Source organism: Hemicordylus capensis, chromosome 3 (assembly GCF_027244095.1).
Source record: "Hemicordylus capensis ecotype Gifberg chromosome 3, rHemCap1.1.pri, whole genome shotgun sequence".
In the NCBI taxonomy this organism is placed as follows: domain Eukaryota; kingdom Metazoa; phylum Chordata; class Lepidosauria; order Squamata; family Cordylidae; genus Hemicordylus; species Hemicordylus capensis.
In genome coordinates, this window is record NC_069659.1 from 125,596,810 (window position 1) to 125,623,720 (window position 26,911).

Genomic DNA, 26,911 nt, shown 5'->3' on the forward strand with positions numbered 1-26,911 from the left:
TAAAATGAGAGAAAGAGAGCAAGAAACTCCCAGTGGGCCTTAATATTAAGGGTTTCACACTGATTCAAAGACAAACTCACCATTAATAGCCATATTAGCAAGACATCACATTTAACTCACTTATCACAAGAAGCAAAGTAAGAGCAAATGAATACAATCCTAGCTCTTAAGCGTCAGCTCAGTATTCACAAGCCCTGATTCTCTGTACATAGTGCCAATCTGAATATGTGTACAGTGTCTTATATTATATTTTTTTTATTATTATTTTTACCCGTAGCCCCTTTGGGGGGCTTCCTAAAGGCTGGGGGGGTTGCAAAGATTCCCCCTCACCCCGCTGGCCTCTAGGGCCTCGCAGGGACCATTTGAGCATGTGCAGTGGCCATTTTTAAAAATAATCTTTTTTTTTTAAAGGCCACTAAAAACAAAATGGTCACCGCGCATGCTCAAATGGCCTCTGCAAAGCCTGGAATGACCTAGAGCCTCACAGAGGCCATTTGATCATGCACGGTGGCCATTTTGTTTTTGGCAGCCATTTTTTTAAAAAAAATTAATTTTACAAAATGGTGCCCCCCTTCAAGTGGCACCCAGGGCACGTGCCCTGCCTGCCCTACCCCTAGATACGCCCCTGGTTCTGGGTCAGCCACATACAATGAGGAACAATTACTTTGGGCATTTGTTTTCAGAACCAGAACCGGTCTCATGGTTCTTTCACATACAAATCCACTCATGGTTTTCCCCAAGTTTTATTCAATTCAGCAGCCTTTTAAGGGTGGGTTTGTTGTTTTAAAACAAAAATAATGTGCATGTGACAGAGCAGAATTCTTTCAGTGTGCCTCCTTCACCTGCACTTGGTGGTGGAAGGGACAGGAGGAAGAGAGTGAGATAGAAGCAGCAGCAGCTAGCAAAGTGATGGCAACAGAAGTCACCACTCCATGCTAGAAGCGCCTCCCTCACCTCTGCCTCTGACTCATAATTTAAAACCTCTTCATGCCCGGAATGTAAGGCAGCCAAGGGATGGGGAAGGACAATGTGGGTGCAAGAGGCACAGCTGGTCCCACTCCATGGTGCTGGTGTTGGCCTCAGGAGGCTGTACCAAGACACAATGGGGGGCCAGGGGGGGTCGTCATGCCCAGATGGAGAGAAAGGTAAAAACGTCCTATCAGGCTGCCTGAAATAACCAACGGAGAGTTTTCCCGGGCTCTCTGCAGTCCAGGCGTGAGAGGAGGGAGTTTGCTCTGGGCTCCCCTGGAGCCTAAGCCATGGGGCTTCGGCGGCCCTTTTCATTGGCAGCCCGGGCTCTTTGAACCCATTGGCACAATGGTGGATATGCCCCTGGTGAAGAGGAAAGAGAGGGAGTGCCAGAAATCACCCTTCCTCTTTTTGTTCAGTGGAAACTTTTGCTCAATCTGCCAGCAAGAGGTTACTGACAACATGTTGTGAATGGTGGGGGAGTGGAGATTTAATCACCTTTTCTTGGCTTCCTGCATTCTAAAGTATCTCAGAACCATCTCCCAGCCCTTGGCTCACAGTGCATGTTAAGAACACAAATTGGTCTCCTCAGTCATTGAGCAAACTAGCATTCGCAAGTCAGATCCCAAGCAATCAAACCTTAGGGCAAAAACATAGTTAGAAGCCATGCACAATAACTAAACCTACATAGGAAGTTGTCTTATACCAAGTTAGACCATTGGTACACCTAGCTCAGTATTGTCTACATCAGTGGTTCCCAAACTGGGAATCTCCAGATGTTGCTGAACTACAACTCCCATCAGCCCCAGAGACAATTTATTGTGGCTGGGGCTGATGGGAGTTGTAGTGCAGCAACATCTGGAGGCTCCCAGTTTGGGAACTACTGGTCTACATTGACTAATAGTAGCTTCTCCAGGGTTTCAGGTAGGAGTCTTTCCCAGTCCTCGCTGGAAATGCCAGGGACTGAATATGAGTCCCTGTATGCAGATGCTCTACCACTAAGCTATGGCCCCATTCCCTAAATCTTGTAACAATATTTTCTTTTGTCTTCCAGGTGTCCTAAAGTGTAAAAAAGACAAAGCCTATGAAGATGGCCAACTTTGCCCTAAATGCACCTCCCCTAAACAATTCCAGAAACAAGATATTCAGCATTTGAAAGATATTTCCTGCACAAAGCCTATCATACAATCTCCACTAAAACAAAACATTAGCCTCACAATGGAGGGGGAGGAGGAAGATTATGACAGCTCTGAGCTTCCTTGGGAAGAATTTCAACTGTCTCCATGGAATATAACTCTGAACATGACGGATGAGCATGGAAACATAGTGAATCTGAATTGTGAAATCAAGAAGCCAACAAACTCTACCAAAATTCAGTGGAACCAAATCTCTCTTCAGGAAATTGACGTCAATGCTACCATTTCACTGGATCTGGAATGTTTGATGAACCGAGACAACTATGAAAAATTGTGGAAGCTTATTGCTTATTACAGCGAAGTGCCTGTCAAGTTAGAAAGGGAACATGTGCTGAGCCAGGAACCTAAAATAAGCTATCATTACAGGCAAGGTTCTGATTATGATGCACTTTACTATACAGGTGTTAAAGGGAGAATCCTTGCTGAGCCTGCCTGGGTAATGCAGCCACTGATACATATCCAATTGAACAGACGCCAGAGCACAGGAAAAAAAGTAGTGCTCTCTTTTTCTACCCACATTTCTCAAACATTTCAAATCCAAGACAATAGACAGCAGAGAAACAGCTGGGTTATGATAGAGCAAGATCAACACACCAAGGCAGCTCAGAGTGTAGTTGAAGGTTCAGATGCTCAGCTGAGTTGTAATGTAAAAGCATCAGAAAGTCCCTCCATCAAGTGGGTGCTTCCAGATGGAACTAAACTGAAAGCTCCATTAAGAATGGATGACAGCAGGTTTTCTGTCCTTAGCAGTGGTCAATTAATCATCAGATCAGTGACCTATACTGATTCCGGCGTGTACCATTGTATTGCTCAAGTAAGAGGGGATGTAGACACAATGTCCTACAGAGTTCTGGTGCAACCTCCCGTCATTCAGACAGCTGAAACAATGAAGGTTGAAAAAAATGTGGGGGATCCCATCCTTTTGCCCTGCAGTGCAGTGGCCACGCCCGATGCTTACCTAAGCTGGATTCTTCCCAACAGTCATGTTCTAAATGATTTATCAAACTCCTCCAGTGGATATATGTTAAACAATGGCACATTGTTAATTCCACGCAGCCATATCAGTGACAGTGGGTACTACAGGTGTGTGGCTATCAACCAACAAGGATCAGATCAATTTGCTGTTAGAGTAACGATAAATAAAATGGTGTCTGACAGATCCTCAAAAAGAGTGAAATTAAAAAAGCACCCCAGTTCACGAACCTTTGTAAAAACAAAGGGACAGGCCATAGAAGATGGTGAGGGGTCAGGTGCTGAAAAGACTGATAATATCCCAAGCAAAAAAATCCACCTGAAGGACCGTGAAATATCAATAAAACAAAGGCATGACAATGTTTCTCGTTCTCATGTTAAAAAGAATAAAAAAGGAAAACGCAAAATGAAGTTATGGAAAGGTATGGATATGACTGAGGAGATCAATGTTGCAGAGGGCCGCAGAGTATTTGAATCCCGAAGGAGAATAAATATGGCAAACAAACAAATTAATCCACAGCATTGGGCCACCATTTTGGCAAAAGTCCGTGGGAAAAACCTTCTTAGAACAACAACAGCACCAGTCCCTTCTTTAAGGACTACTACAGAGATGCCATTTATGCATGAAACTACCAGAACTCTTCCTCCTCCTCCTCCTATCGCCAGTCCCCCATCAAAGGCTACAATGGATTCACCAGTCAGTGCTGAGGAGTCTTCAGCAGATGTATCACATTTGAAAGAAGCAGAGTTGTTCTCCGTCAGAGTTCCTTCCATTATCAATGTCCAGGATTATACCCAAGATAGAACTCCTTCTACAGTAGCAAGCACTGAGCCTAAGCCTGTTATGGAAAATGAATTTTCAAACAGAGCAGAAAGTATGTACAGTGTGGAAACACCTATTGTAAGGGATGCTCAGACATTTCCAATTGTACAGTCACAGCCTTGGGATCACAGTGATTTGCAGACAGATTCTCCCCCAACAATACTGAAACACACAGATACTTTCACAAGAGGGCCGCCAAATGAAGAAGTAATGGGCAGTTTGCCTTTTTTCCAAAGCACGCTAGTAACAGTAAACAATGGGGATAGAACAACACTATCTACTTTCTCCACTATAGAACAATTATATAAAGCTCCTGTCCCTGCAGAAACCCATGCCTTTGAAGGTACAGAAACCAAGGATATCATGAATATACTAGATGCTGACACTATACATTCCTCTCATTCTCAAATCAACTACTCCATGGATGCAATAGTCACCACTACTGTTTTTGCTCCTGCCACTTCGGTTAAAGGTTCTACTCCTTTGGTGAGAGGTAGCATAGAGCATCAGGAAGTACAAATTTCCTCTGACCCATACAGGGATTCTGATGATGAAATATTTGAAAACATCCATGCTCAAAAACCAGAATTCATTTCTACTGTAGAAAGTATCACTGATTCATTTAAAAAGAAAAACTGGATGATGACTGCTGCCACCACTAACAAATTAACCACAGTGGCCACGATTACAGCATATGAAAGAAAAACTATCCAGCATCCCCAAAGAAGACCATATGGGAGAAGGAGACTAAGACCAAATAGGTTCCGAAGACCAAAGCCTGTTTCTCCTACTGCCTTTAGCATACAAAAGACACCTTCTATTCAAAACATATCTAAAATAAAAACTGCTAGTCAACATTTTCAAGGTTCCATTTTGAAGGATTATCAGAAACCTGATGCTACAACACAAATTAGAAATGAATATAAACCATTGGAAGTGAGTTCTTCATTAACTACAAGTAATTATGCTTTACAAAAGTCTACCAAGTTCCAAGATATGGAGGCAGTTCCAGTTCTTAGACTTTCTACCTTGCTACCTAAAACCACTGTAACATTTGCTAATACTGCTGATGACCAGAAAGGTCCCAAGACAATATCAACACATAATGTGCCAACTTCAACTCCTGATACACAGCTGCTTTTATCTTACAGCTCAGAACATAAGCTTACAACACCAACAGACAATGAATCCATCAAAACCACTGAAAGTAATGCTATTACAACAAATTATGAGGTCACAAGTGCACATAAAACAAGCATAAATCAAGAAGGTTTGACTAGCCCAATGTCACCTTCTGGCACCAATTACTCAATGATTCCTGAATTTGAAGGAAAATATATTCCTTTTGGTTCATTGGCTAAAGATAACAGAGTCAATCCAAAAATATCTCAGGCTACCACTGTATCGCATTTGACCACAGTTGATAGCACAGTGGGACATTTTAAGGAACTTCCAACTGTAGATGAACCACAGACATTTTCAGAATCTCAAATGATGACTACAATTGCACCATCTTCCCATCAAAGCAAAACTGTGACATCATTTCACCATAGTACAATGGACTATCACCTTTTCACACCTTCAGAAAAAAAACAAGTGATCAGTCCTTGGCATACTAAAACACACATACTCACATCATCAAGACACACCAAGGAGCAGATCACTCCATTACATGATGATCATGATCAGACTGCTGTGTATAGAAATGAAAAAACCGATTCCCCAGTTTTGCCCATTGCATCTGCACCTTTGGCTACAACTCTTCTCCCATCAGTATCTAGCACTCTCAACTCGTCTGTTCATTCTTCTACAAAAGAAAATTATACATCTGGTCAATTAGGATCTCCAGACATTAAAGGATCCAATGTTGATAGTATAAGAGCCAAACTCAGCTCAAGACAGAATGAACTTTCCACTTTCCATTCAAATCACAATAGAATAATCACACAACCAAAGCAAGACCAACTAAAAGAACCATATGGAGGAAGAACATACAACAGCCTACTGCTGAACCCAAATGTTCCTCGCCAGCCAATTGGAATTATACCAATTTTTAATCAGCCGCCTGATTTTGCACATCCAAAACACATTTCTGTGAGGGGGACAGTAAAACCTCCATATCTTATGGCACCAGGGCTATTTCACCATTTTGTAACTCATCAGGCCCCACTTCACTATACTAATAAACCAGAGATAACAGCATATGCCGCATACACCACACAGGACAGAAAAACCACTTCTCCTCACATAGAGACCTTCCCCACTACAACAGCTACTCCATTATACAGACCTAAGTTCCATACTCCAAACAGATTTAGCAGTCAGGGTGAAACCAGATACAATCCTCATTCAAGGGTTTTTGCCAATAACTACCTTCCTGACTCCAGAGAGAAGCCTGGAAGGACAGTAAATCAAGCTGTACCATATTTTCCTCATCCCCGAACACCATTCCTGTTTAACAGAACCAGGGTATTTCAACACTTGGGAAGAAACTCTAAACCAGAGGTGCCTAATCTGCTTGTTCCAGTAAGCACAACTGAGAAGAAATTTCTCTCTCCAGCTAGGATTATAACACAAAGCACTCCGCTAGGGATTCCAGTACCTCCTGTGCCCTTAAATACGGCACAACCAGCTGTGACTACCCCTCCTGTATTCATAGCTCCAAGCATTAAATCTCAGATGGCTTCAACCATGCAATCCTCCAGAAGCACCCACTATAATAATCTAAATGTGCTATTTGTGCCTAAAGTAGGAGGAGTTAAAGCCCTTAATTCCAGCATAATGCAGCCTTCAATAAATGCCAGGACACAAGGAGAAAGGCCTAAGATAATTGCCAAAGGATCTAACAGTTTATCCATCCTTGCTGAGTCAGATGCTGTTATCCCATGTGATGCCACAGGAGAACCCAAGCCATTCCTTTCCTGGACAAAAATCTCCACAGGTAAAATATTTAAACTGTTAATGTTGATGTGGCCAGGACAGAAATGCACTAACTTTCAGGTTTTCAACAGGCAGGGCAATTTACTTTCATTAAACATGGTTTTTTGCACCCTTTAATCCAGGGTTGTACAACTTTGGCCCTCCTGCAGATGTTGGACTACAACTCCCATAATCCCTGACTAATGGCCACCGTGACTGGGGATTATGAGAGCTGTAGTCCAAAAGCAGATGAAGGGCCAAAGTTGTGCAGCCCTGCTTTAATCCAACCTGATAAAAGGTATTGGATCCCATTCTGTGCAAGGACCGAACATCTAAGAGGGAGGCGTGCATGTTCCTTGGGATTCTCTAAGCAGCACTCCACACAGCTTGCTGAGGCAGGGCTGCAGCGTGCTTACTAAGCTTTGCCAAAATGCAGTTCCAACAGTACTCTCATAATATGGGAATACCACTGGAACTGCATTTTCGCAAGGCTTAGTAGGCACACAGCAATCCTGCCTCAGCAAACTGTGCAAGTATGCTTTATAGGGCCTTGCAAGGAGCATGAATATCTCCCTTAGATATCCAGTTCCCTGCACAGTATGGAAGTCAGTCAGCATGTTTACTCTTTTCCTATTATGGCTGGTGTGTGTTGAATTCTTGTGTCTAATGATGGGACACAACTGTACCTATCCTGGCACAACTTTCACTGCTCCAGTAAGAGAGACCTGTGCTCATAAGTGCCCTTCTGCATGCATTGCTGATGCAGACATATGCATGTGTTTTGATGCACATTTCCATCTGCAGTGTGATGGTCTTTGAAGCTGTATCACATCTAGTCTGCATCAAAAGATACAGACTAGACATACCTCTTGATGCTTATGGGAATGTGTAACAGGATCCAGGGCCACCAGTTGTTTTATGTGATTGCTGAATTAGGCCCTTTTGTACTGATGTACCCTCCTAGGTTCTGCCAGGGTGTTAGTGTGCAGCCAGAATAGACAACATGGAGTTCTAGATTCTTTTTATATGGCTGCCTAGAGGGGAAAACATCCAGCACTAACCCTTTTTTTCTCCCCCGCCCTTTTTCTACCTGCTGAATCCTCCAGGAGCTCTCATGACAGCCAATACAAGGATACAACGATTTGAAGTTTTGAAAAATGGTACACTCATTATTCACAATGCTCAGCTTCAGGACCGTGGACAGTATTTGTGTACTGCTCAGAATCTGCATGGCATGGATAAAATGATCGTTTTGTTGACAATTTTAGCCCAGCAGCCCAAAATGCTAGGTTCTCGTTTCCGAGATGTGACTGTTTATTTTGGAGAAAAAGTGACCATGGATTGCCAAGCCAATGGAATTCCAAGCCCACATCTTTCTTGGATTTTTCCTGACAGAAAAATATTGCAGACTGTGAGCACTACTGAGGGAAGAGTGATGTTGTATGAAAACAGAACCTTATCTCTCAAGGATACTAACTTCTCAGACCGGGGGGTTTACAAGTGCATAGCCAGCAATGCTGCAGGAGCAGACAGCATTGTGGTGCGACTTCACATAGTTGCCTTACCACCTATTATCCAGCAGGAAAAACAGGAAAATATTTCCCTCAATGTGGGACAGAACATTAACATTCACTGTAGTGCCAAAGCAGCTCCTTTGCCCAGCATCCGTTGGGTGCTTTTCGATGGAACCCAGATCCGAACCTCCCAATTTGTCCATGGGAATCTGTTTGTTTTCCCCAATGGAACCCTTTACATCCGCAACGTCTCGCCCAAAGACAGTGGGAGCTATGAATGTGTTGCAGCGAATATGGTAGGTGCTGCCAGGAGAACTGTATGGTTGCATGTCAAGAAACAGTCCACAAATGCAAAGATCACTGGGAGCTCTCCCCAGAGAACGGATGTGACATATGGCAGTACCCTACAATTGGACTGCAGTGCATCTGGGGACCCTTGGCCACGGATACTCTGGAGGCTGCCTTCGAAAAGGATGGTGGATTCTCTACACAGGTAAAACATGTTGCCATTGCTTTTTACATGCCGCATGATAAACTTCAAGTTACCAGAATCTCTTAAGCTATCCCAACAAAATTTGCTTTATGCTTTCTAACCATAGAACAATTAAATAAACTGTTCAGAATTTAAATGTATGTATTATACATAAAAACATACATACAGTCAAAGAGAAAGGGTGGCAGGAGGTAGGGGAAATTATAGTGATGCACTGGAGAATTTGAATCTGTCTATCTATCATTGAATGTCTATTTGCCTGTCTGTTCCCTACACATTCCCACACCCTTTGAGCTATCAGGACCAAACTTGGCATGGTGACTGCCTAGGACCCTACAAGTGACAAAGGGTATCTGAGAACAAAGGAACATGGGAAGCTGCCATATACTGAGTCAGACCATAGGTCCATCTAGCACAGTATTGTCTACCCAGACTGACAGCGGCTTCTCCAATGTTGCAGGCAGGATTCTCTCTCAGCCCTATCTTAGAGATGCCAGGGAGGGAACTTTCAACCTTCTGCTATTCCCGGAGCGGCTCCATCCCCTAAGGGGAATATCTTACAGTGCTCACACATAGTCTCCCATTCATATGCAACCGGGGCAGACCCTGCTTAGCTAAGGGGACAAGCCATGCTTGCTGCCACAAGACCAGCTCTCCTCTCTAACCTGAACAACAGACAGACAGATATTGAACAGGTATATCCACAAAACGGATATGGATTCAATTACAAAGAAAAACTCGCACCAAATTTGGCAAAGTAACTTCCTAGGACCCTACAAGTAATGTAGGGTACCTGGAAAACCTGACAACCACCTCACACAGACAGACAGGTGGATATTCAATGGGTGTAGCCACAAAATGGATATGGATGCAATAAAAAAGAATAACTCGCACCATAAGCCTGAGCAAGTAACATAGGGTACCTGGGGACTCTGACAACCACCTCACACAGACAGACAGATGGATATACAGCGAGTAGAGCCACAAAACCCTGAGCAATGCTGGGCACATTCTTCTAGTATGCTATACATATTAAATCTAGTTTCAGAATGGCAACCTGCCAGCAATTGTGGTATATTTTACACAGCATTTCCTTCCTCTTTCATATAGCATTACAATCACATATTTGGGCTTAAGTGCCTGATTCTATGCATTCTTATTCAGAAAAAAACCCCATCAACTTCAATATGTCTTTCTTCCACATAATTGTGACTTTAAACTTTAAACCAGTACTAGCTGGGCTGGACACAGAGCATCTCCGCCTCAGGCCAGCACAGCCACTGCCTCTACACCCCACTGTCCCGACCGGCTTTCTGGCCAGCCGGCCAGCTTCTCCCCCCACCCACTTCTCTTCTACCTCCCCTTCTCCACCTCACCCCCATGCTTTCTGGCTGGCAGGCTGACCGGAAAACTGGCCTGCCACTTTCTCCCGCCTGCCCTCCAACTCCCGGCAGTGGCCGCTTCCTCCCGGCAGCCTCCGGCTGGCATCCCTTTTTTATCCTTCATTGCTAGTCCAGCAGCTGCTTGTGAACTCTCACGAGAGCTGCCACACATGGGATTAGCAGCAGGTACATTTAAGAGAATTATATAAGAGAATTATATATAAAGATGATTAAGATTTAGATGTTTCACTTTACTGGATTGTGGCCATGTTTGCTATATGCTGTGTGTGTATACATTTAGCTAAAGCCTTTAGGTATGGTAAAGTGACTGTTTTTAAAAATCAAAAATATGTAAATATAACTTTCTGCTTGCCAGGAGTTTCAAGTATGACAAGTGTTTGGGCTTGATACCCATTTATACTAATGTTACTTTATATTGCTTTAAAACCACGATATTATTGTAAACCACACTTCGGTATATGACAGTTCACACCCATTTTGCATTAATGTTCCCTTATTACAAGTTAGAGAAACATTCCTCACCTTTAGTAGTAATTAAACTTTTTGTAACAGAAGATTGTGGCACGTCCCTGCTACTACCTCCTACATAGGCCCTACCAGTACAAACACATGGAGTTTCCCTGTGTGGAGCTTCCTAAAACAGTAGTTCTTCTTTAAAAAACACAACTCTCTTTGTAGTTTAACTTGCTGGTGGTTAATCCCTGTTCTCCCTTACGGTATTATGATATAAAGGCTAAGCATGGGAATGAAACCAGCTGAGACTCAGAAAAGTACAGTAAAACTGAAAAGGCAAGGTATTTATTTAAAACAAAATATATTTGCTGGAGTGGCCGATTTTTAAGGACAAATTAATAGGTGCTTACCCCCGCTCTGGCTGCAGCTGCAAACTACTCTGAGTGTGCTGCCCAGCACTCCCTGTGGTGGCGGATTGGCTCCGCCACTCACCTGGCTTCCATGGAGCCTGTCCCCCACCGGGGGCCAGGTGAGTGGTGGAGCCAAACCGCCTCTGCAGGGAGTGCCAGGCCTATTAATTTGTGCTTAAAAGGGGCCTCTTGCTATACACCCCGCCCCCAGCATCGCCCACAGCCATTGCTTCTGTATATTTGGTAAGAAGTTGTTCTAGGTATTACTTATAGCAGGGGTGTAGCTAGGGGAGAGGGGGCCTGTATTCACCGCTGTGTCTGGTGGCCCCTCAGAGTGAGGGAGATAATGAAGAAAAGAGGGAGGGGTGGAGCTGGGGGCCCAGGTACTTTGAACCCTTTTGCTCAATTATAGCTACACCCCTGACTTACAGAACAAAAGCAGATTTATTCTGGTTTCTTATTTGAAGTGACTAGATAAGGATAGCTTAGGTTAGGGCTTCGGTTCAACTCCAAATCACAATATTAACACCAATTACCCTAAACTCTCCTCACTAATCCTGAAGCTATTCTCACGAGCAGCCTAAACCAGGCAAAGGCAGCCCAGCTTGGGTAAGGCTGCTCATGTGGAGTACAGCGATTGCTCCCTGCCTAACCCTTCTTTTTGCCCCAACCTGGCCCTCTCTACCCCCATCACAGTACTTCCAGTGATTGTTGCTGGTGTCTATCTTGTGTTTCTTTTTAGATTGTGAGCCCTTTGGGAACAGGCATCCATCTTATTTATTTATTATTTCTCTGTGTAAACCACCCTGAGCCATTTTTGGAAGGGCAGTATAGAAATCGAATACATACATACATACCTTTGGATTGTAGGCTTGACTGATGTTGTATGCCTGAGCTTGCCTCACCACACACATTTCTTCAGTTCACCTGGCATGATCTTCAGGCTTTGCTCAACAAAGCTGCCTCCTTTCCAGGCCTCCTTGCCACAAGATGTTTCCTGCTGCTTTAACCGTTCTCCCTCTGGCCTGTCTCCACAAGTCAGTCTTGACTTGTGAAGTCAGTAATGACTCAGCCTAGGGAAGCTTCCATTAGTGATGCAGTCTCAGAGTGTTGTTCTTTCTCTAACATCCCTTTAGTGATTCCAGTTCCTAGCCTCCAACTCTGCCTGGGCTTGAAGGGCTTGAAGGTTTCTGGATTCTCTTCAGTCTTTCCAGGCATTTTCCTCTTCGGTATCCCACAAAGCACCACACAATCTTCCTTTTTGGGTACAGAGCCCTTTTCTATAGTTGGAATTTTGAACATTAACCAGTTAAAAGTGTGAGGTTTCAATCCTCCTCCCCACTATAAAAAGGCAAATTCCAGAGTCTCTCTCACCCCACAGTGAAACCTCAGAGCAACAGTTCTGTCACAGATGCCTAGCAACCAACCTCACTGGCAATAACAGTTTATTTCTCTCTCCTATCGAGGGCTCTAAGCTTAATAAACAAAAGAAAAATGCATCACTTTAAAATAAAAATCTCATCTGAAGATTCCATAGGTAACCTTTTCCACACAAGGGCACACTTGCAATAGAAATAAACTTCAAGAAAGGGGACATAGTCCAGTCCTTTTAACAAATAACGAGGAAAAATCCCAGAGCTTTGAAAATTAGCACAGATGTTGAGGACACTGTTGTAAGTAACATACTAAAAGTCCTGTTTGTTACAACTTCAGCTTTAGCTGCCATCTTGGAAAAATGGCCACCCAAACCCATTTTTGCACATATCACTCAAATTTCCAATGAGAAAATGTTAAATACAAAAATTGTAGAGCATCAAATTATCTCTTAAAATGTGGCGTTCAATATAGACATCAACCAACAGTTTTGACGTAAACTGAAATCATAAACCTGAAATCATCCGATCTGGTATGTATTACGGAGACTTGGTTGGGGGAGGCTGGTGGCCCAGTCTGGTCCCAGCTTCTACCTCCAGGATACTCTGTTGAGGAACAGGGGAGGGGATGTTGGCAGGGAGGTGGAGTGGCTGTGGTCTGTAAGAACAAGATCTCCCTGACCAGGATCCCTGTCGAAGTGTCTGAGCATATTGAAAGTCTATATCTAAGTTTGGGGAGCAGGGATAGACTGGAACTTCTGTTGGTGTACCATTTGCCCCGCTGCCCAATGGAGTCCCTAAGTGAGCTGACAGACTTGGTCTCGGGCTTGGCGTTGGAGTCTCCCAGGCTTGTGGTGCTGGGGGACTTCAATGTTTACTTTGGGACCAATTTGTCCAGGGCGGCTCAGGAGTTAATAGCGGCCATGACAACTCTGGGCCTATTCCAGTTTGTTTCGGGACCGATGCATATAGCTGGTCACATGCTTGATCTGGTCTTTCACTCTGAACAGGGTGGTGCTACGTGGGTGGGGACTCCTGGGATCTCCCCATTGTCATGGATGGACCACCATCTGGTTAAGTTTGGACTCACAACCACATCTGCAGGGGTGGAGGGCCCATTAGGATGGTCTGCCCGAGAAGGTTACTGGTTCCAACAGGATTCCAAGAAGCCTTGAGGGGATTTATTATTGACCCTGTTGACACGCTGGTGGAGAATTAGCATAATCAGCTCACCAGGGCAGTGGACACGATTGCTCCTAAGCATCCTCTCCAACCCGCTTCGAAACTGACCCCTTGGTTTATGGAAGATCTACAAGGGCTGAAGCGGCAAGATAGATGACTAGAGTGCAAATGGAGAAAAACTTGACTCAAATCTGACAGATTATAACATAGAGTGCATTTGAAGATCTATGCTTAGGCAATATGTGCAGCAAAGAAGCGATTCTTTTCCTTAGTATCACCTCAGCAAGTACACATCCAGCTGAGTTGTTCAGGGTCGTGAAGGGGCCTATGTGCACCCCTTCCCCCTTGAATTGGTACTTGGAAGCAACAATTACTCGCTGTGACATTTTAAATGAGTTTTTTGTGGGCAAAATCTTTCATATTTGGGCTGACTTTAGATTCAAAGACAACAACTGTTACAGAGTCTGATGCTGAGGTGTCCAGCAGCTCCTCTTATGTGATGATCCTGGATCAGTTTGAGTTCATGACTCCTGAGGTTACTTGGAATGGTGCAAGTTGCTTGGAATGGTGCAGCCTACCACCTATCCTCTGGACCCTTGCCCAACATGGCTTATACTATCTAGCAGGGAGGCTGTTGTAGAGGGCCTGTTAGAGTTTATAAATGCTTCTCTGAAGAAGGGCAGGATGCCTCCTTGTCTTAAGGAAGCAATTATTAGATTGCTTCTGAAGAAGCTTGCCTTGGATCCCTCAGATTTAAGCAATTACAGGCCTGTCTCAAACCTTCCATGGCTAGGCAAGGTGATTGAGAAAGTGGTCGCCTCCCCGCTCCAGGCAGTCTTGGAGGAAACTGATAATGTAGACCTATTTCAAACTGGCTTTCGGCCAGGCTATGGAAGAACAAGGCTATGGAGACTGCCTTGGTTGGCCTGATGGATGATCTCCAATTGGGAATTGACAGAGGGAGTGTGACTCTGTTGGTCCTTTTGGACCTCTCAGTGGCTTTCAATCCTATTGACTATAGTATCCTTCTGGAGCGTCTAAGGGGATTGGGGGTGGGAGGCACTGCTTTGCAGTGGTTCTGCTCCTACCTCATGGGCAGATTCCGGATGGTGTCTCTTGGAGTCTGTTGTTCTTCAAAATCTGAACTTTTGTATGGTGTCCCTAAGGGCTCTATATTGTGTCTGATGCTTTTTGACATCTACATGAAACCACTGGGAGAGGTCATCAGGAGATTTGGTGCAGGGTGTTATCAATATTCTCATAAGACCCAAATCTATTTCTCCATGTCAGCATCATCGGTAGAAAGCATAACCTCCCTAAATGCCTGTCTGGAGGCAGTAATGGGCTGGATGAGGGATAACAAACAGAGGCTGAATCCAGATAAGACAGAGGTACTTATTAGGGATGTGCAAACCAGTTTGAATTTGATCCAGTTCAGTTAGAGGGTTAAAATTCAAACCAAACCAGGCATTGGGTTCGACCTGCGGGTTCAAATTCGAACCAAACTGAGCCTGGTTCATTTTGAACCAGTTCAAGCCTGTTCAAGATGGTTAGAGCCTGTTCAAGCTGGTTTGCACCTCCAAAACTGGGTTGGATGGTAGGCACCCATGGGTGCCAACTACCACCCAAGCCCCAATGCAATCGAACACTCCTATGATTTTTAATGAATGTTTGAAATTTTTATTATTTTTGCCCATTTTTCCATATGTGGAGTACCTAGGGGCAAAAACTGGGGTGGGTGGTAGGGGGTGCCAAGGGCTGCCTACCACCCACTTAACAGCAAAGCAATCAGAGACTCCGGCGATTATTTGTGAATTTTTTTATTCCTCCTATATTCCTCCCATTTTTTTATTCCTCCTATAGGGAATAATGGGGATTCTAGCAAATGTATCGCTTCATGTTGGGGGGAATGAGGTGGCCCAGAGCAGTGGGTGGTAGTGCCCAATGCGGGCAAGGAAGCGACCAGAATTATTTCAAAGGAATTGGGCAAAGGACTGGGTTTTTTTGTGATTTGTTGAAGTTTACGCATCTTTAAAGTTTTTTCCATAGGGAATAATGGAGGTTTCAGCAGGCCCATAACTGCACTTGGGGGGTTCTGGGGTGGTCCCAAGAGAGTGGTGATGTAGTGCTCAGAGGGTGCCAACCACCCACATGGGTTGCTAACCCATGGGGTACTGGGTTTTGTTGTTTCTGAGGTGTTCTGAGTATAGATTCTCTGGCAGCATATGAGATTTTCAATGACAAACCATGAATCCACTCTCATTTGCTACCAGAGAATCTGCAATTTGAATATTTTGTAAATTATAATTGTATTATTTTAAATGTTAAGCTGGTCTAAGGACCATAATAAATTTACTTACTTACACTCAGAACACCTCAGAAACAACAAAACCCAGTACCCCATGCAAAGTGTCTATTATAAAAAATATGGAAGCATGTCTTTCACACAATGGATATGAAGGTTACAATCGCCCATTCTTTCTACTTGGATTTAGCACTTCAAAATAGTAACCATGCAAAAGTATTGAATGCACAGCTTTTCAGTGGCACTTACTCTTTCCAGGTTTTGCAGTTGCTCTTTGAATTTTTCTGCAATCCTTCTCAGTGCAGACTCATTATTTACTGATTCAAAGGAAAGTAGACAGTCACTGAAACCATGAAGATTTTCCTGAATCACCTGACAGTCTTCAAAAGAGAGCTGGTCTTGTGGTAGCAAGCATAAATTGTCCCCTTTGCTAAGCAGGATCCACAGTGGGTTGCATTTCAGTGGGAGACTACCTGTGATCACTGCACATGGAAATAATGTCTTGAGCTTTCACATACAAATGTTGATCAAATGTCATGAAGCAGATTTTCAGATTCAGCCCTGCATTTCTCTCAGCTGCTAAAGGCATTTCTCTCAGCTGCTAAAGGCAGTTATGATGGTATAAACACCATCATAACTGCATGATGGAAGGTCAACAAATGCTAAGAAAAGTATATGAGACATCTTCAGTCAATTGAAATGAAAAATGAAGAAGGAAATTCTAACATTGCCATTGATTTTCATCATTCTGATTTAGATGAAGGTGATATCCCTGAGTCAAGTTATGAACTGGATACTCCCAGTACAAACCAAGCTGTGAAGAAAATAAGATTTTTGTAAATTGCAGTTTGTGGGTTAGGCATAATAGGACACCATGTTTTTTAAAATATGTGCCAGTACTCTACCTTCTGGGCAGTGTGGAAATGAGTGTGTAGGGTGCATGTTTCATGAACTGCATGCACTCTTTCCTCCATGTGTTCATTGAATCGTGCAGCAAAAAGTGGCGGGGAACCCCTCTTGTGACTGACAGTAAATTTCATGTTCCTTAATTATATTTTAGCTTGGTTTTGCAGGGGAAGTTTATGTGAGTGAGCTACAGACAAAAAACAGGAATGGCACAGTCATCATGAAGTAGCATTCCACAGAAACCTTCACTTCATGGCAAAACTGTTAGTTGAAATCTACATTGACCACCACATATTAATAGATAATTTGATGCTCTACAATTTTCATATTTAACATTTTCCTGTCGGAGCAATAGTTTGAGTGATATATGCAAAAAACTATTTTTGGTGGCCATTTTCCCAAGATGGTGGCCAAAGCTCAAGTTGTAATGATCACGACTTTTATTATGTTACTTACAACAGTGTCCTCAACATCTGTACTGACTTTCAAAACTCCTCCACCCCCCCCCCCAAAAAAATTGATCTAAAGTGACTGGACTAATATGAGTAGAGGCAGTTTTTAGAAATGGACTGTGGTGAAGTCATATCATATGCTGAATTTCATTGGACATTACAGGAGAGAGCTAGATGCATGGATATGCTTTTGGTGTCAGCCTGGAGTCTCCAGTAGCATCTAGTTTCATCTTTCAGCTTCAGATAAACAGAAGGCTAATTAATGAGCCTGATCATATGAGATAATGGCCCAGTTCAGGCATCACATTCCCAGACCATTGTTTGCTGGATCATGAATGAGGGATGGGTTTGAGCACATTTTTTTCTGACCTCAAACCACAATGTCCTGGTTCATACATCATGGCAAATGAGTTTAACAAACCAGGAAGTCTATGAAGTTGGGCACATGAGGGAAGGAGAAAGGGGAGAGACTGCCTGAGCTCATTGTTCGTTCCTGATCCAACAACCTGATTATCTAGACTAATATATAACCGGTTTTCGGGCAAACTATGGGGTGGAGACCACTTTGGTTGGCCTCATGGATGATCTCCAACAGGGAATTGACAGAGGGAGTGTGACTCTGCTGGTCCTTTTGGATCTCTCAGTAGCTTTCAATGCTATCGACCATAGTATCCTTTTGGAGCATCTCAGAGGGGTTAGAGTGGGAGGCACTGCTTTGCAGTGGTTCCACTCCTACTTCTTGGGCAGATTCCAGATGCTGTTGCTTGGAAACTGTTGTTCTTCAAAATGTGAACTTTTATATTTTGACACCTAGAGCTCCATAGTGTCTCCAATGCTTTTTAACATCTAAATGAAACTGCTGGGAGAGATCATCAAGAGATTTGGTGCAGGATGTTACCAATATGCTGATGACACCTAAATATATTTTTCTATGTCAACATCATCAGGAGCAGGCATAACATCCCCAAAAGTCTGCCTGGAGGCCATAATGGGTTGGATAAGGGATAACAAATAGACTGAATCCAGATAAGATAGAGGTACTTATTGTGCGGAGTTGGAACTCAGGAGACAATTTTGATCTGCCAGTTCTGGATGGGGTCACAATTCTCCAGAAGGGACAGGTACGTAGTCTGGGAGTGCTTCTGGATCGAAGCTTCTCCCTGGTGTCCCAGGTTGAGGCGGTAGCCAGAGGTGTTTCCTATCAGCTTCAGCTGGTGGTGTACCTGTGTCCATTTCTTGAGATAAATTATCTCAGAACAGTAGTATGTATGCTGGTAATCTCAAGACTACCACAATGCGCTCTATATGGGACTGCCTTTTAACATAGTTCAGAAACTGCAATTGATACAGAATGTGGCAGCCAGGTTGGTCTCCGGGTCATCTCCAAGAGACCATATTACTCCTATATTAAAATAACTACACTGGCTAGCAATAAGTTTCTGGGCAGAATACAAGGTGCTGGTTATAACCTATAAAGCACTAAACAGTTTAGCCCCTGGATATTTAAGAGAACGCCTTCTTCACTATGAGCCCCATCACCCATTGAGCTCATCCAGAGAGGTTCATCTACAGTTGCTACCAGCTCATCTGGTGGCTACACAGGGATGGGTCTTCTCTGCAGCTGCCCTGAGACTCTGGAATGCACTCTCTGCTGAAGTAAGAGCCTCCCTATCTCTGACAACTTTTTAAAAAGTCCTTAAAGAAATATTTTTTCACCCAAGCCTTTTAACTAGACTGTGGTTTTTAAATTTGTTTTAAGGTTTTTATTTCTGTTTTAACTTGTTTTATGTTGTAAACTGCCCAGAGACAAAGGTTTGTGGCAGTATAAAAATATGATAAACTAGCTGACCCAATGCAGAGCATCTGCACCCCAGTTCTCCCTGTATCCTCCCGCCACCGCAACTGATCCGGCTCCCTGTCCTGTCTTCATTTTGTCTCCATCCCTTCAGCCATTCTCCCCCATCCCTTCAGCCAGTTGGTTCTCACCACCCATCCCTTCAGTCAGTTCGTTCACACACCCCATCCCTTCGGCCAGTTCGCTCTTCCCCTCCCCACATCCCTTTGGCCAGTACATTCTTGCTCCCCATGCCACCACCTGCTCAGCCGTCCTCCTTAGAAGAGGCAGGTGGCTGGAGCCAACGTGTGCTCTCCCACCAGCTTGCAGTGCCCCCTCCTCCTCCTCCTCGAACTCCCTCCCGCCTCGCAAGCCGGCTCAGAGAAAGGCTTCCCCTGCTCTGCTCTGCTCTATCCTGCCCTGCCAGGAAATCTCATGAGAGCTGCCATGCACGGGATTAGCCACAGGTATGCCTTAGAGCATTAGATATATAGATATAGATATAAACCAACCATGATTTCTTTTGACTGGGGATGTGATATCTGAACTAGGCTATTGTATTGAGGTGACAGAATCTCATACACGGAACCTAGCACTGATGTAAAGGACAACTAGTATCTTCATGCTGAACTGACTAGGACCTCTGCTATAACTAGCTGAGAGCAGCAATACTAATCTTCTTTCCATGACCATGTGTGGTCATGAAGAATCTGTGCACGGTCCCACTGCACTGCCCTGCTGGGGTTAAGGATAGCAGTTTGCTAGAAAGCAGGACACAGCTAATTGTACAGCCCTACTTCTAGGTATAGGACCTTACTTCAGATGCTGTGAACTCAATTACTATATTTTTCAAGTTCGGGGAGGAATTATAGCCTGTTACTTTGAGTGTGGAAGAATGAACCACATTTCCTTGGTGCCATACATACTTCACATACAGAAGGTCCCAGGTTCAGTTCATCTTTAATTAAAAAGATGTTAGGTGACAGGACTGGCAAAGGTCTCTGAGAAGCTTTGAGAGCTTCTGCAATTAGAGAGAAGCTTCCGATTAAATGCACAATCATTTCTGCTTTTAGCTGACAGTACCTCTTGTAACAAGAGGAATTTTGCAGAGGCTGGAAGAGGCCATAGATGTGGATAAACTGTATACAACTTCTCCTTTGAAGGTTGCATTATAAGGTCTGCCTAGTGAATGCAGAAGTGACTGCTTCTTAGACTATTGCCTTTCCTTCATTAACATCTGAAGAGCAGATGGATCAAAGATTTGTCAAAGAATAAGATTGCTCCTCATATCTGACGGTTGGCAGCAACAATGTGATTATTCTTTCTTCTCCCAGTTTGGAATACATGGAAGGTGGATTGTACTGTATCCAAAATCAGTGGCAGCTGGAAAGCCTAGGCACTCTGTGACTCCTGCAGCGTCAGCATTCATTGCAATTGCCTCATTTGCCAAATGAGCAGAACAGCACTGCATCACGTCATTACATGTTTATAACAATTTAAAACAGATTGATCATTCAGTTTATTCAATGTGTATGATATAATCCTCTCTGCAACACTAGTTTGGCAATGTAAACTCTTTAAATTGCTTCATGTAAATCTTTTGTACAATATTAATTGGATCAGAACAGCCATTCTTCTTCTTCTGCTCGGATAGTCCACTATTAGGGGACTGAGTACAAGTACTGATGTATACAAATGTTTTCAAGGAGCGAGAGTTGTAGATAACATTCCCTTCACTGCTTAAAACCATAGCAATGGAATAAAATGTCTTTATTAATGTTTTTATATCTTGTCATATGGAATATGTTATCAAAATCATCTTTTATCAACATATGTGTCCATTCATATAACCTTATGTAGAATTTAACTATGGTGTGTATATAAAGATGTGAGGGTTGCTGTGGTTTTTGTGTTTTCATGTTTAATTACAGCATAGAATTCTGTAAATAAAATCTAGATCTTCAGAAGAAAGATAAAGTAAATAAAAACATCCTTCCATTAGAAGAGATTCCATTTCAGGATGTAATTGTTTGCTTGCAAATGAAGATAATTATTTATGTTTGCTTTCTGGCTCAAAGTATGATGAATTATGAACATAAACTTACAGCATATGTTTTGTTTTCTTCTTTTCTAAATTAGTTTGGACAGCAGAATCGAGATATTTGGCAATGGAACTTTGACTGTTCATTCTGTTACCGATAAGGATGCAGGAGATTATCTTTGTGTAGCCCGCAATAAAATTGGAGATGACTACGTGGTTCTCAAAGTGAACGTGATGATGAAACCTGCAAAAATTGAACACAAGAATGAAAATAACCACAAGGTGATGTATGGAGGGGACCTGAAAGTTGACTGCATAGCCACAGGGCTGCCAAATCCAGAGATCTCCTGGGGCCTTCCAGATGGCAGTATGGTCAACACCTTCATGCAATCAGATGATAGTGGACACCGAGCAAAGAGATATGTAGTATTTGACAATGGAACACTGTACTTCAATGAAGTAGGACTGAGAGAAGAGGGAGACTACACCTGTTATGCCGAGAACCAGATTGGTAAGGATGAGATGAAAGTGCGTGTCAAAGTGTTGGCTGAACCTGCCACAATTAGGAATAAAACCTACACAACTATTAACATCCCATATGGGGAAGTGGTGTCTGTAGGATGTGAAGCAAAAGGGGAGCCCATACCTAAAGTGACCTGGTTGTCTCCGAGCAACAGACCTATCCCACTTCTGTCAGATAAATATCAGGTATACAAAGATGGGACACTTCTTATTCAGAAGACCCAAAGATCTGACAGTGGCAACTATACTTGTGTAGCCTGGAACAATGCTGGGGAAGACCGGAAAGTTGTCTGGATCCGCATCAATGTCCAGCCTCCCAAAATCAATGGACATCCCAGCACTATCACCTCAGTGAGAGAAATGGCTATGAGAGACAGTCGGAAGCTAATTGACTGTAAAGCAGAAGGCATCCCATCACCACGAGTTATGTGGGCTTTCCCAGAAGGAGTGATCCTACCTGCTCCCTATTATGGCAACAGAATCACTGTTCACCGCAATGGCACCTTGGACATCCGTGGTGTGAGACAGACAGATTCGGTGCAACTGGTGTGCATTGGTAGGAATGAAGGGGGTGAGGCCAGGCTGATTGTGCAGCTTCAAATCATGGACCATGTGGAAAAACCCACCTTCAAAGATCCTGTCATGGAAAGGATCACTGCCACAGCAGGGCACAGCATCAATCTGAACTGTTCTGTTCAAGGGAACCCTAAGCCCACCACAGCTTGGATCCTTCCCAATGGCACAGAACTGCAGAAAGGCAGCCATTTGCACCGATTTTACCACAAGAGGGATGGGATTCTGCACATCAGCGCCCTGTCTGCAGCAGATGCTGGGACTTACCGTTGCATCGCCAGGAACCCAGGTGGTTACACAGAGAGGATGGTCTTCCTCAAAGTGGGGCTTAAGCCAGAAATCAGCAATCACTATAACAACCTTGTGAGCATTATCAATGGGGAAAACCTACAGCTTCACTGCAGCACCCAGGCCAGTCAGAGGGCTCGCATAACCTGGACTCTGCCCAATGGAATGGTGTTAGATGGACCCCAAGCTCTTGGCCGATTCTCCCTGTTAGAGAATGGGTCACTCACTGTGCGTGAGGTATCTGTATTTGACAGAGGTACTTACCTGTGCAAGGTAGCGACTGAGTATGGCTCTTCCCTTATGAATGTCCCTGTGATTGTGATCGCCTACCCACCACGAATCACAAGTGAACCAGCTCCTGTCATTTACATAAGGCCAGGCAATACCGTGAAGCTGAACTGTATGGCCATTGGGATTCCTAAAGCAGAAATAACATGGGAACTCCCAGACAAATCACATCTGACAACAGGAGCTCAGTCCCGTCTGTATGGAAACAAATTCCTTCACCCTCAGGGCTCGTTAATCATCCAGCAGGCAACACAAAGGGATGCAGGCTTCTACAAATGTACTGCTAAAAATATACTCGGCAGTGATTCAAAAGCAACCTACATACACATATTCTGAAGTTCAAACAAATGCCTTTGAATACACACAAATATCTAGAGTCCCTGCCAAGTGAGCACAGCTAGGAAAATACAGTTGCTAAATAAAACCACTTATACTGAGGGGAGACGAAGAGCAGGGTTGTGCCAAAAATTTTCTCTCAGATTCTTACAACACCAAAATACTGATCAGGCAGGTAGGCTCATCTGAAAAGACCTCTGAACCATCTCTGCAATGTAACAGGTTTCTCACCATCTGCCTTAGAATCTAAGACTAGAGCTGCAACAAATTTCAAAATTTGGCAAGATTTCAAAACAAGTTAGTGAACTTTAAACATTTCCAGATGTTGCTTTTGAATTTGGCTATGAGGGGCACTTGCGCACGCACACACACACACACACACACACACACACACACACACACACACACAGAGCATTGAAAGCATAATCCAGCCAAAGGTAAGTAGTCTTATATCCCACAGATTTCAATGGGTGCATTGAGCACTGAAATCAACAGGCCAGGCCTTGACAAATTTTCTTCAGAGCTAGGAGCCAGGCCAAAAAATTAGGAGCCAAACAATGGACACTTGACAAAATTAAGAGACTTCATGACAGACATAGTGAAGTGGGAAGGTAAATGGGTTTCTCTTTATCCCTTTTACAAGTAACAGGCTTAGAAGAGAAACAGAGGTACCTGGGGCAAACAAATATTTTTATTAAATGACTCTACGAGGCTATGCTCATGATCTCTGCTGGGAGAGAAGGGGGAGGAGAGGCAGGGTTTCACCTACCTTCCCCCCAGATGATCCATTGCCAGGTCTTCAGTGTGCCACGGCACATCCAGACAATCCACACATTGGCTGAAACTTGTTTTCCCAGTCTCTGGATATCCCTCAATGCACCACACAACAAGTGAGTTGCATTGGGGGAATCCCCCAGGAGTTGGGTGCTCTAGGCACCGAACTCTATGCGTGCTCAGGCTACAAGCAGCCCAGGCACACACACAACCCTGGCGCCAGAGTTATGGGGACACTCACGCCCTTGATCTCAGCTAATGGCCGGGGTACAAAGCATGGTTAGGCAGGCGGGCAGCACCACAATCTCTGCAGAACCTGCTGCTGCACTCGAGAAGCCTAATCCAGGCTGGACTGCCCTAGCCTGGGTTAGGCTGCTAGTGAGAACAGCCTTTGCCTCTGAATATTCTAGTCTTGGTGCAAGTTAAATTTTTAGGCTCCATAGCTTCATGGTGCTTCGGATTTGTCAAGCCTTGCAATGGATCTGAAATGTGCTTAACTTTGGCTGGATTGTGTTCTTAAGGCCATTACATCACATTACAATACATTAAGGCCATTACATTGTGTTCATTAAGGCCATTAAGGCATCACATATCAGTTCTTTACCTCTCTTATATAACATGTGGAAAAACTCACTCCATGATGTGATGTTATCATAATCTTGGGTTTCCATCCGTTGCTGCTGAAGGGGGCATGGGGTGAGTGCTCCTACGTTACAAGATAAATGGGTAGAATTTGATGCAGAGGTGCCATTTCAACAGCAGCCCCATAGGGCACTCAACATGCAGTTCCAGACTAAGTCTGATTACTAAATTTAAGGCAATAGCATCAACTTGACAGATAAGGTTTTTTTACACTTTATTTTATCTAAAACCCCTAAATCCAATGACATCCATAATCGGTAATGTTGCAGGGGGCGGGAGATAAAAGCAAATCAGAATACAAATTTACATTTTTTTCCCCCAAGTACATTCAAACTAGGAATTATTTGCTGAGCATTCTCCCTGCTCCAGTTCATTTTGGTTCTACCTGTGACTGAAAGAACTCTGTCCACTGATAATCTAGATCTATTCTTTATGCAAAAAAAGCACCTTAAAACATACCAAAGTAGTATTAAATATAAGAAAAGAGCTGATGTAGGAAAAGCTGTTTCTTTTGTTGCTGTTTTCGTTGTTGAACAGAAACCATTTCCTTAGTTCCCTGCAGTGCTTTGACATAGCCAAGCCTTTGTAGAATATGATTTCTAACTACTCTCTGTTCATTTCTCTATCAGCTCTCCAGGATCAATTCTTAGCAAATAAAAATAAATGCTCTGGATTTATTCCAGAACACCCTAGCAATAATTACTGTAACAATGCAAATGCCTCACAGCAAGGGAATCCCTAGCTGACTGCAGTCATTCTTTATTTTATATGTGTGTTTTTTTCAACCAGACGATGAGACTGGGAGAATGATAGTGACCTGTGTCTCAGTGTATAAATTATTGGTCTTTACAAGACTCCGATACTTCTGTGTTTTATATAATATTAGTAAACTGTATATTTTATAATAAAAAAATATTTTCCACACAAGTAAGCCACAGTGTTCTTCCTGAAAATAAAACTGTTCTACAAAGCATGACACATCACATCAAACAGAGTAAAAGAGGCAGTTCTAAACCAGGATTGGGTTGGTTTTTCTTTAAAAACTCAGTCAAAAATCAAGAGGCTATCATAGCTATCATAGCCTTTATAGATAAGGGTCTGACACTCTACCCTCCTCCTCCAACTTCCTGTAGTGGGCAGGACTCACGCCTTACTCACAACCAAACACTGTTGTGGCTACAATGCATTTGCACAGTATCGGTAGCTTGCAGCATGCTGTAAAGCTCTCATGGCACTCACCCTCACAGTGATCCTATAAAGTAGGCCTGTATGAAGCAAAGCTGCTTAACTTCAGGAACAACTTTGAGGCTTCCCTGATTTGCCTTGGCCCCCTCTTGCGCTACTCGGAGAAAGCCCACTTGGCTCTGAGCCAAGCCCTGCAGTGAAGATTCACTCCCCCTTGCCCCCAACTCACACACCCCGCCCCAGCCATCCCTCAAACTACTTACCAGAACTGGCTGGAGGAAGGAAAGAAGGCACTCTCTCACTTTGCTCTCCACCATGAGGGAGCACTGTGTTGGATATTTAAGGGTTAAGGCTCATAGGGAAAGGGGAGAGTAACAGGGAGTTGGTTGAGAAGCTCGAAGGCCTTGTATTAGCTTGTTAATAAAGCAACTGTGTTTAAAAGACTCCTGAGAATCTCGGACTTTCGCTAAAAACGCACAGACATGTTCTGCAGCTTGATGTTTAAAAGGACACTTAACCTTTTCCCATGAAGTCCTGGGACGTGGCAGAGGTACTGCGGGGAACTGTAGTCTTTTCTGAGACTGCAGCAGTGCCCCCAACCCAGCCCACATGGCACTTTGCTTCCGGCCAAAGGGGATCAAAGCATGCCAAACCCTGAAGCTTTGCATGCTTTACTGTAAAGCATGCCTGTCTTATAAATGCTCCTAGAAACTGGGATTGGGCTAAAGCACCCAATGAGTCTTTGGCAGAAGTGGGACTCCTAAATCAAATTCTAGATCCACCGATAGTCAAGCTATTGAATCAACATGAATAGGGGAAGCTGGACCTTTTCTTTCCTGCTGGGGAGTCCTTAGAAGAATTTTTCTCTGCTCCTCGCAATTTTCAAGTAGGCCTAAAGTTGTAATGTAACATATTCCTTAGCCATAGGTCAAAAATACCCCCAAAACTGAGGTTCAAGAAGCATGGCCTGGTGCTACCACATGGTGGCCAACGAATAACTAATCAAAAAATAAAATAAAATCTGCCTCCTTCTCTCCTTCCAGGCCAATTGTAGGAGG

The 26,911-nt window shown here is 43.6% G+C and overlaps 1 protein-coding gene and 1 long non-coding RNA gene across 3 annotated transcripts in view; one reads left to right on the forward strand and one right to left on the reverse strand.

Moving 5' to 3' along the window:
* Positions 1–25,595, forward strand: part of MXRA5 (matrix remodeling associated 5) — a 35,992-nt gene extending 10,397 nt beyond the window's left edge. For both annotated transcript variants that reach the window (XM_053312399.1, XM_053312400.1), the window contains exons 5-7: positions 2,024–6,901; positions 7,986–8,886; positions 21,344–25,595. In XM_053312399.1, the coding sequence (XP_053168374.1) occupies positions 2,024–6,901; positions 7,986–8,886; positions 21,344–23,252 (7,688 nt within the window). In that variant the 3' untranslated portion in view covers positions 23,253–25,595. The remainder of the gene's footprint in view (positions 1–2,023; positions 6,902–7,985; positions 8,887–21,343) is intronic.
* LOC128352131 (uncharacterized) overlaps positions 20,675–26,911 on the reverse strand; it is a 42,254-nt gene continuing 36,017 nt past the window's right edge. The window contains exons 3-4 of the long non-coding RNA XR_008320225.1: positions 24,631–24,732; positions 20,675–21,489 (exon numbers count right to left, since the gene is read on the reverse strand). This is a non-coding gene — a long non-coding RNA (uncharacterized LOC128352131). The remainder of the gene's footprint in view (positions 21,490–24,630; positions 24,733–26,911) is intronic.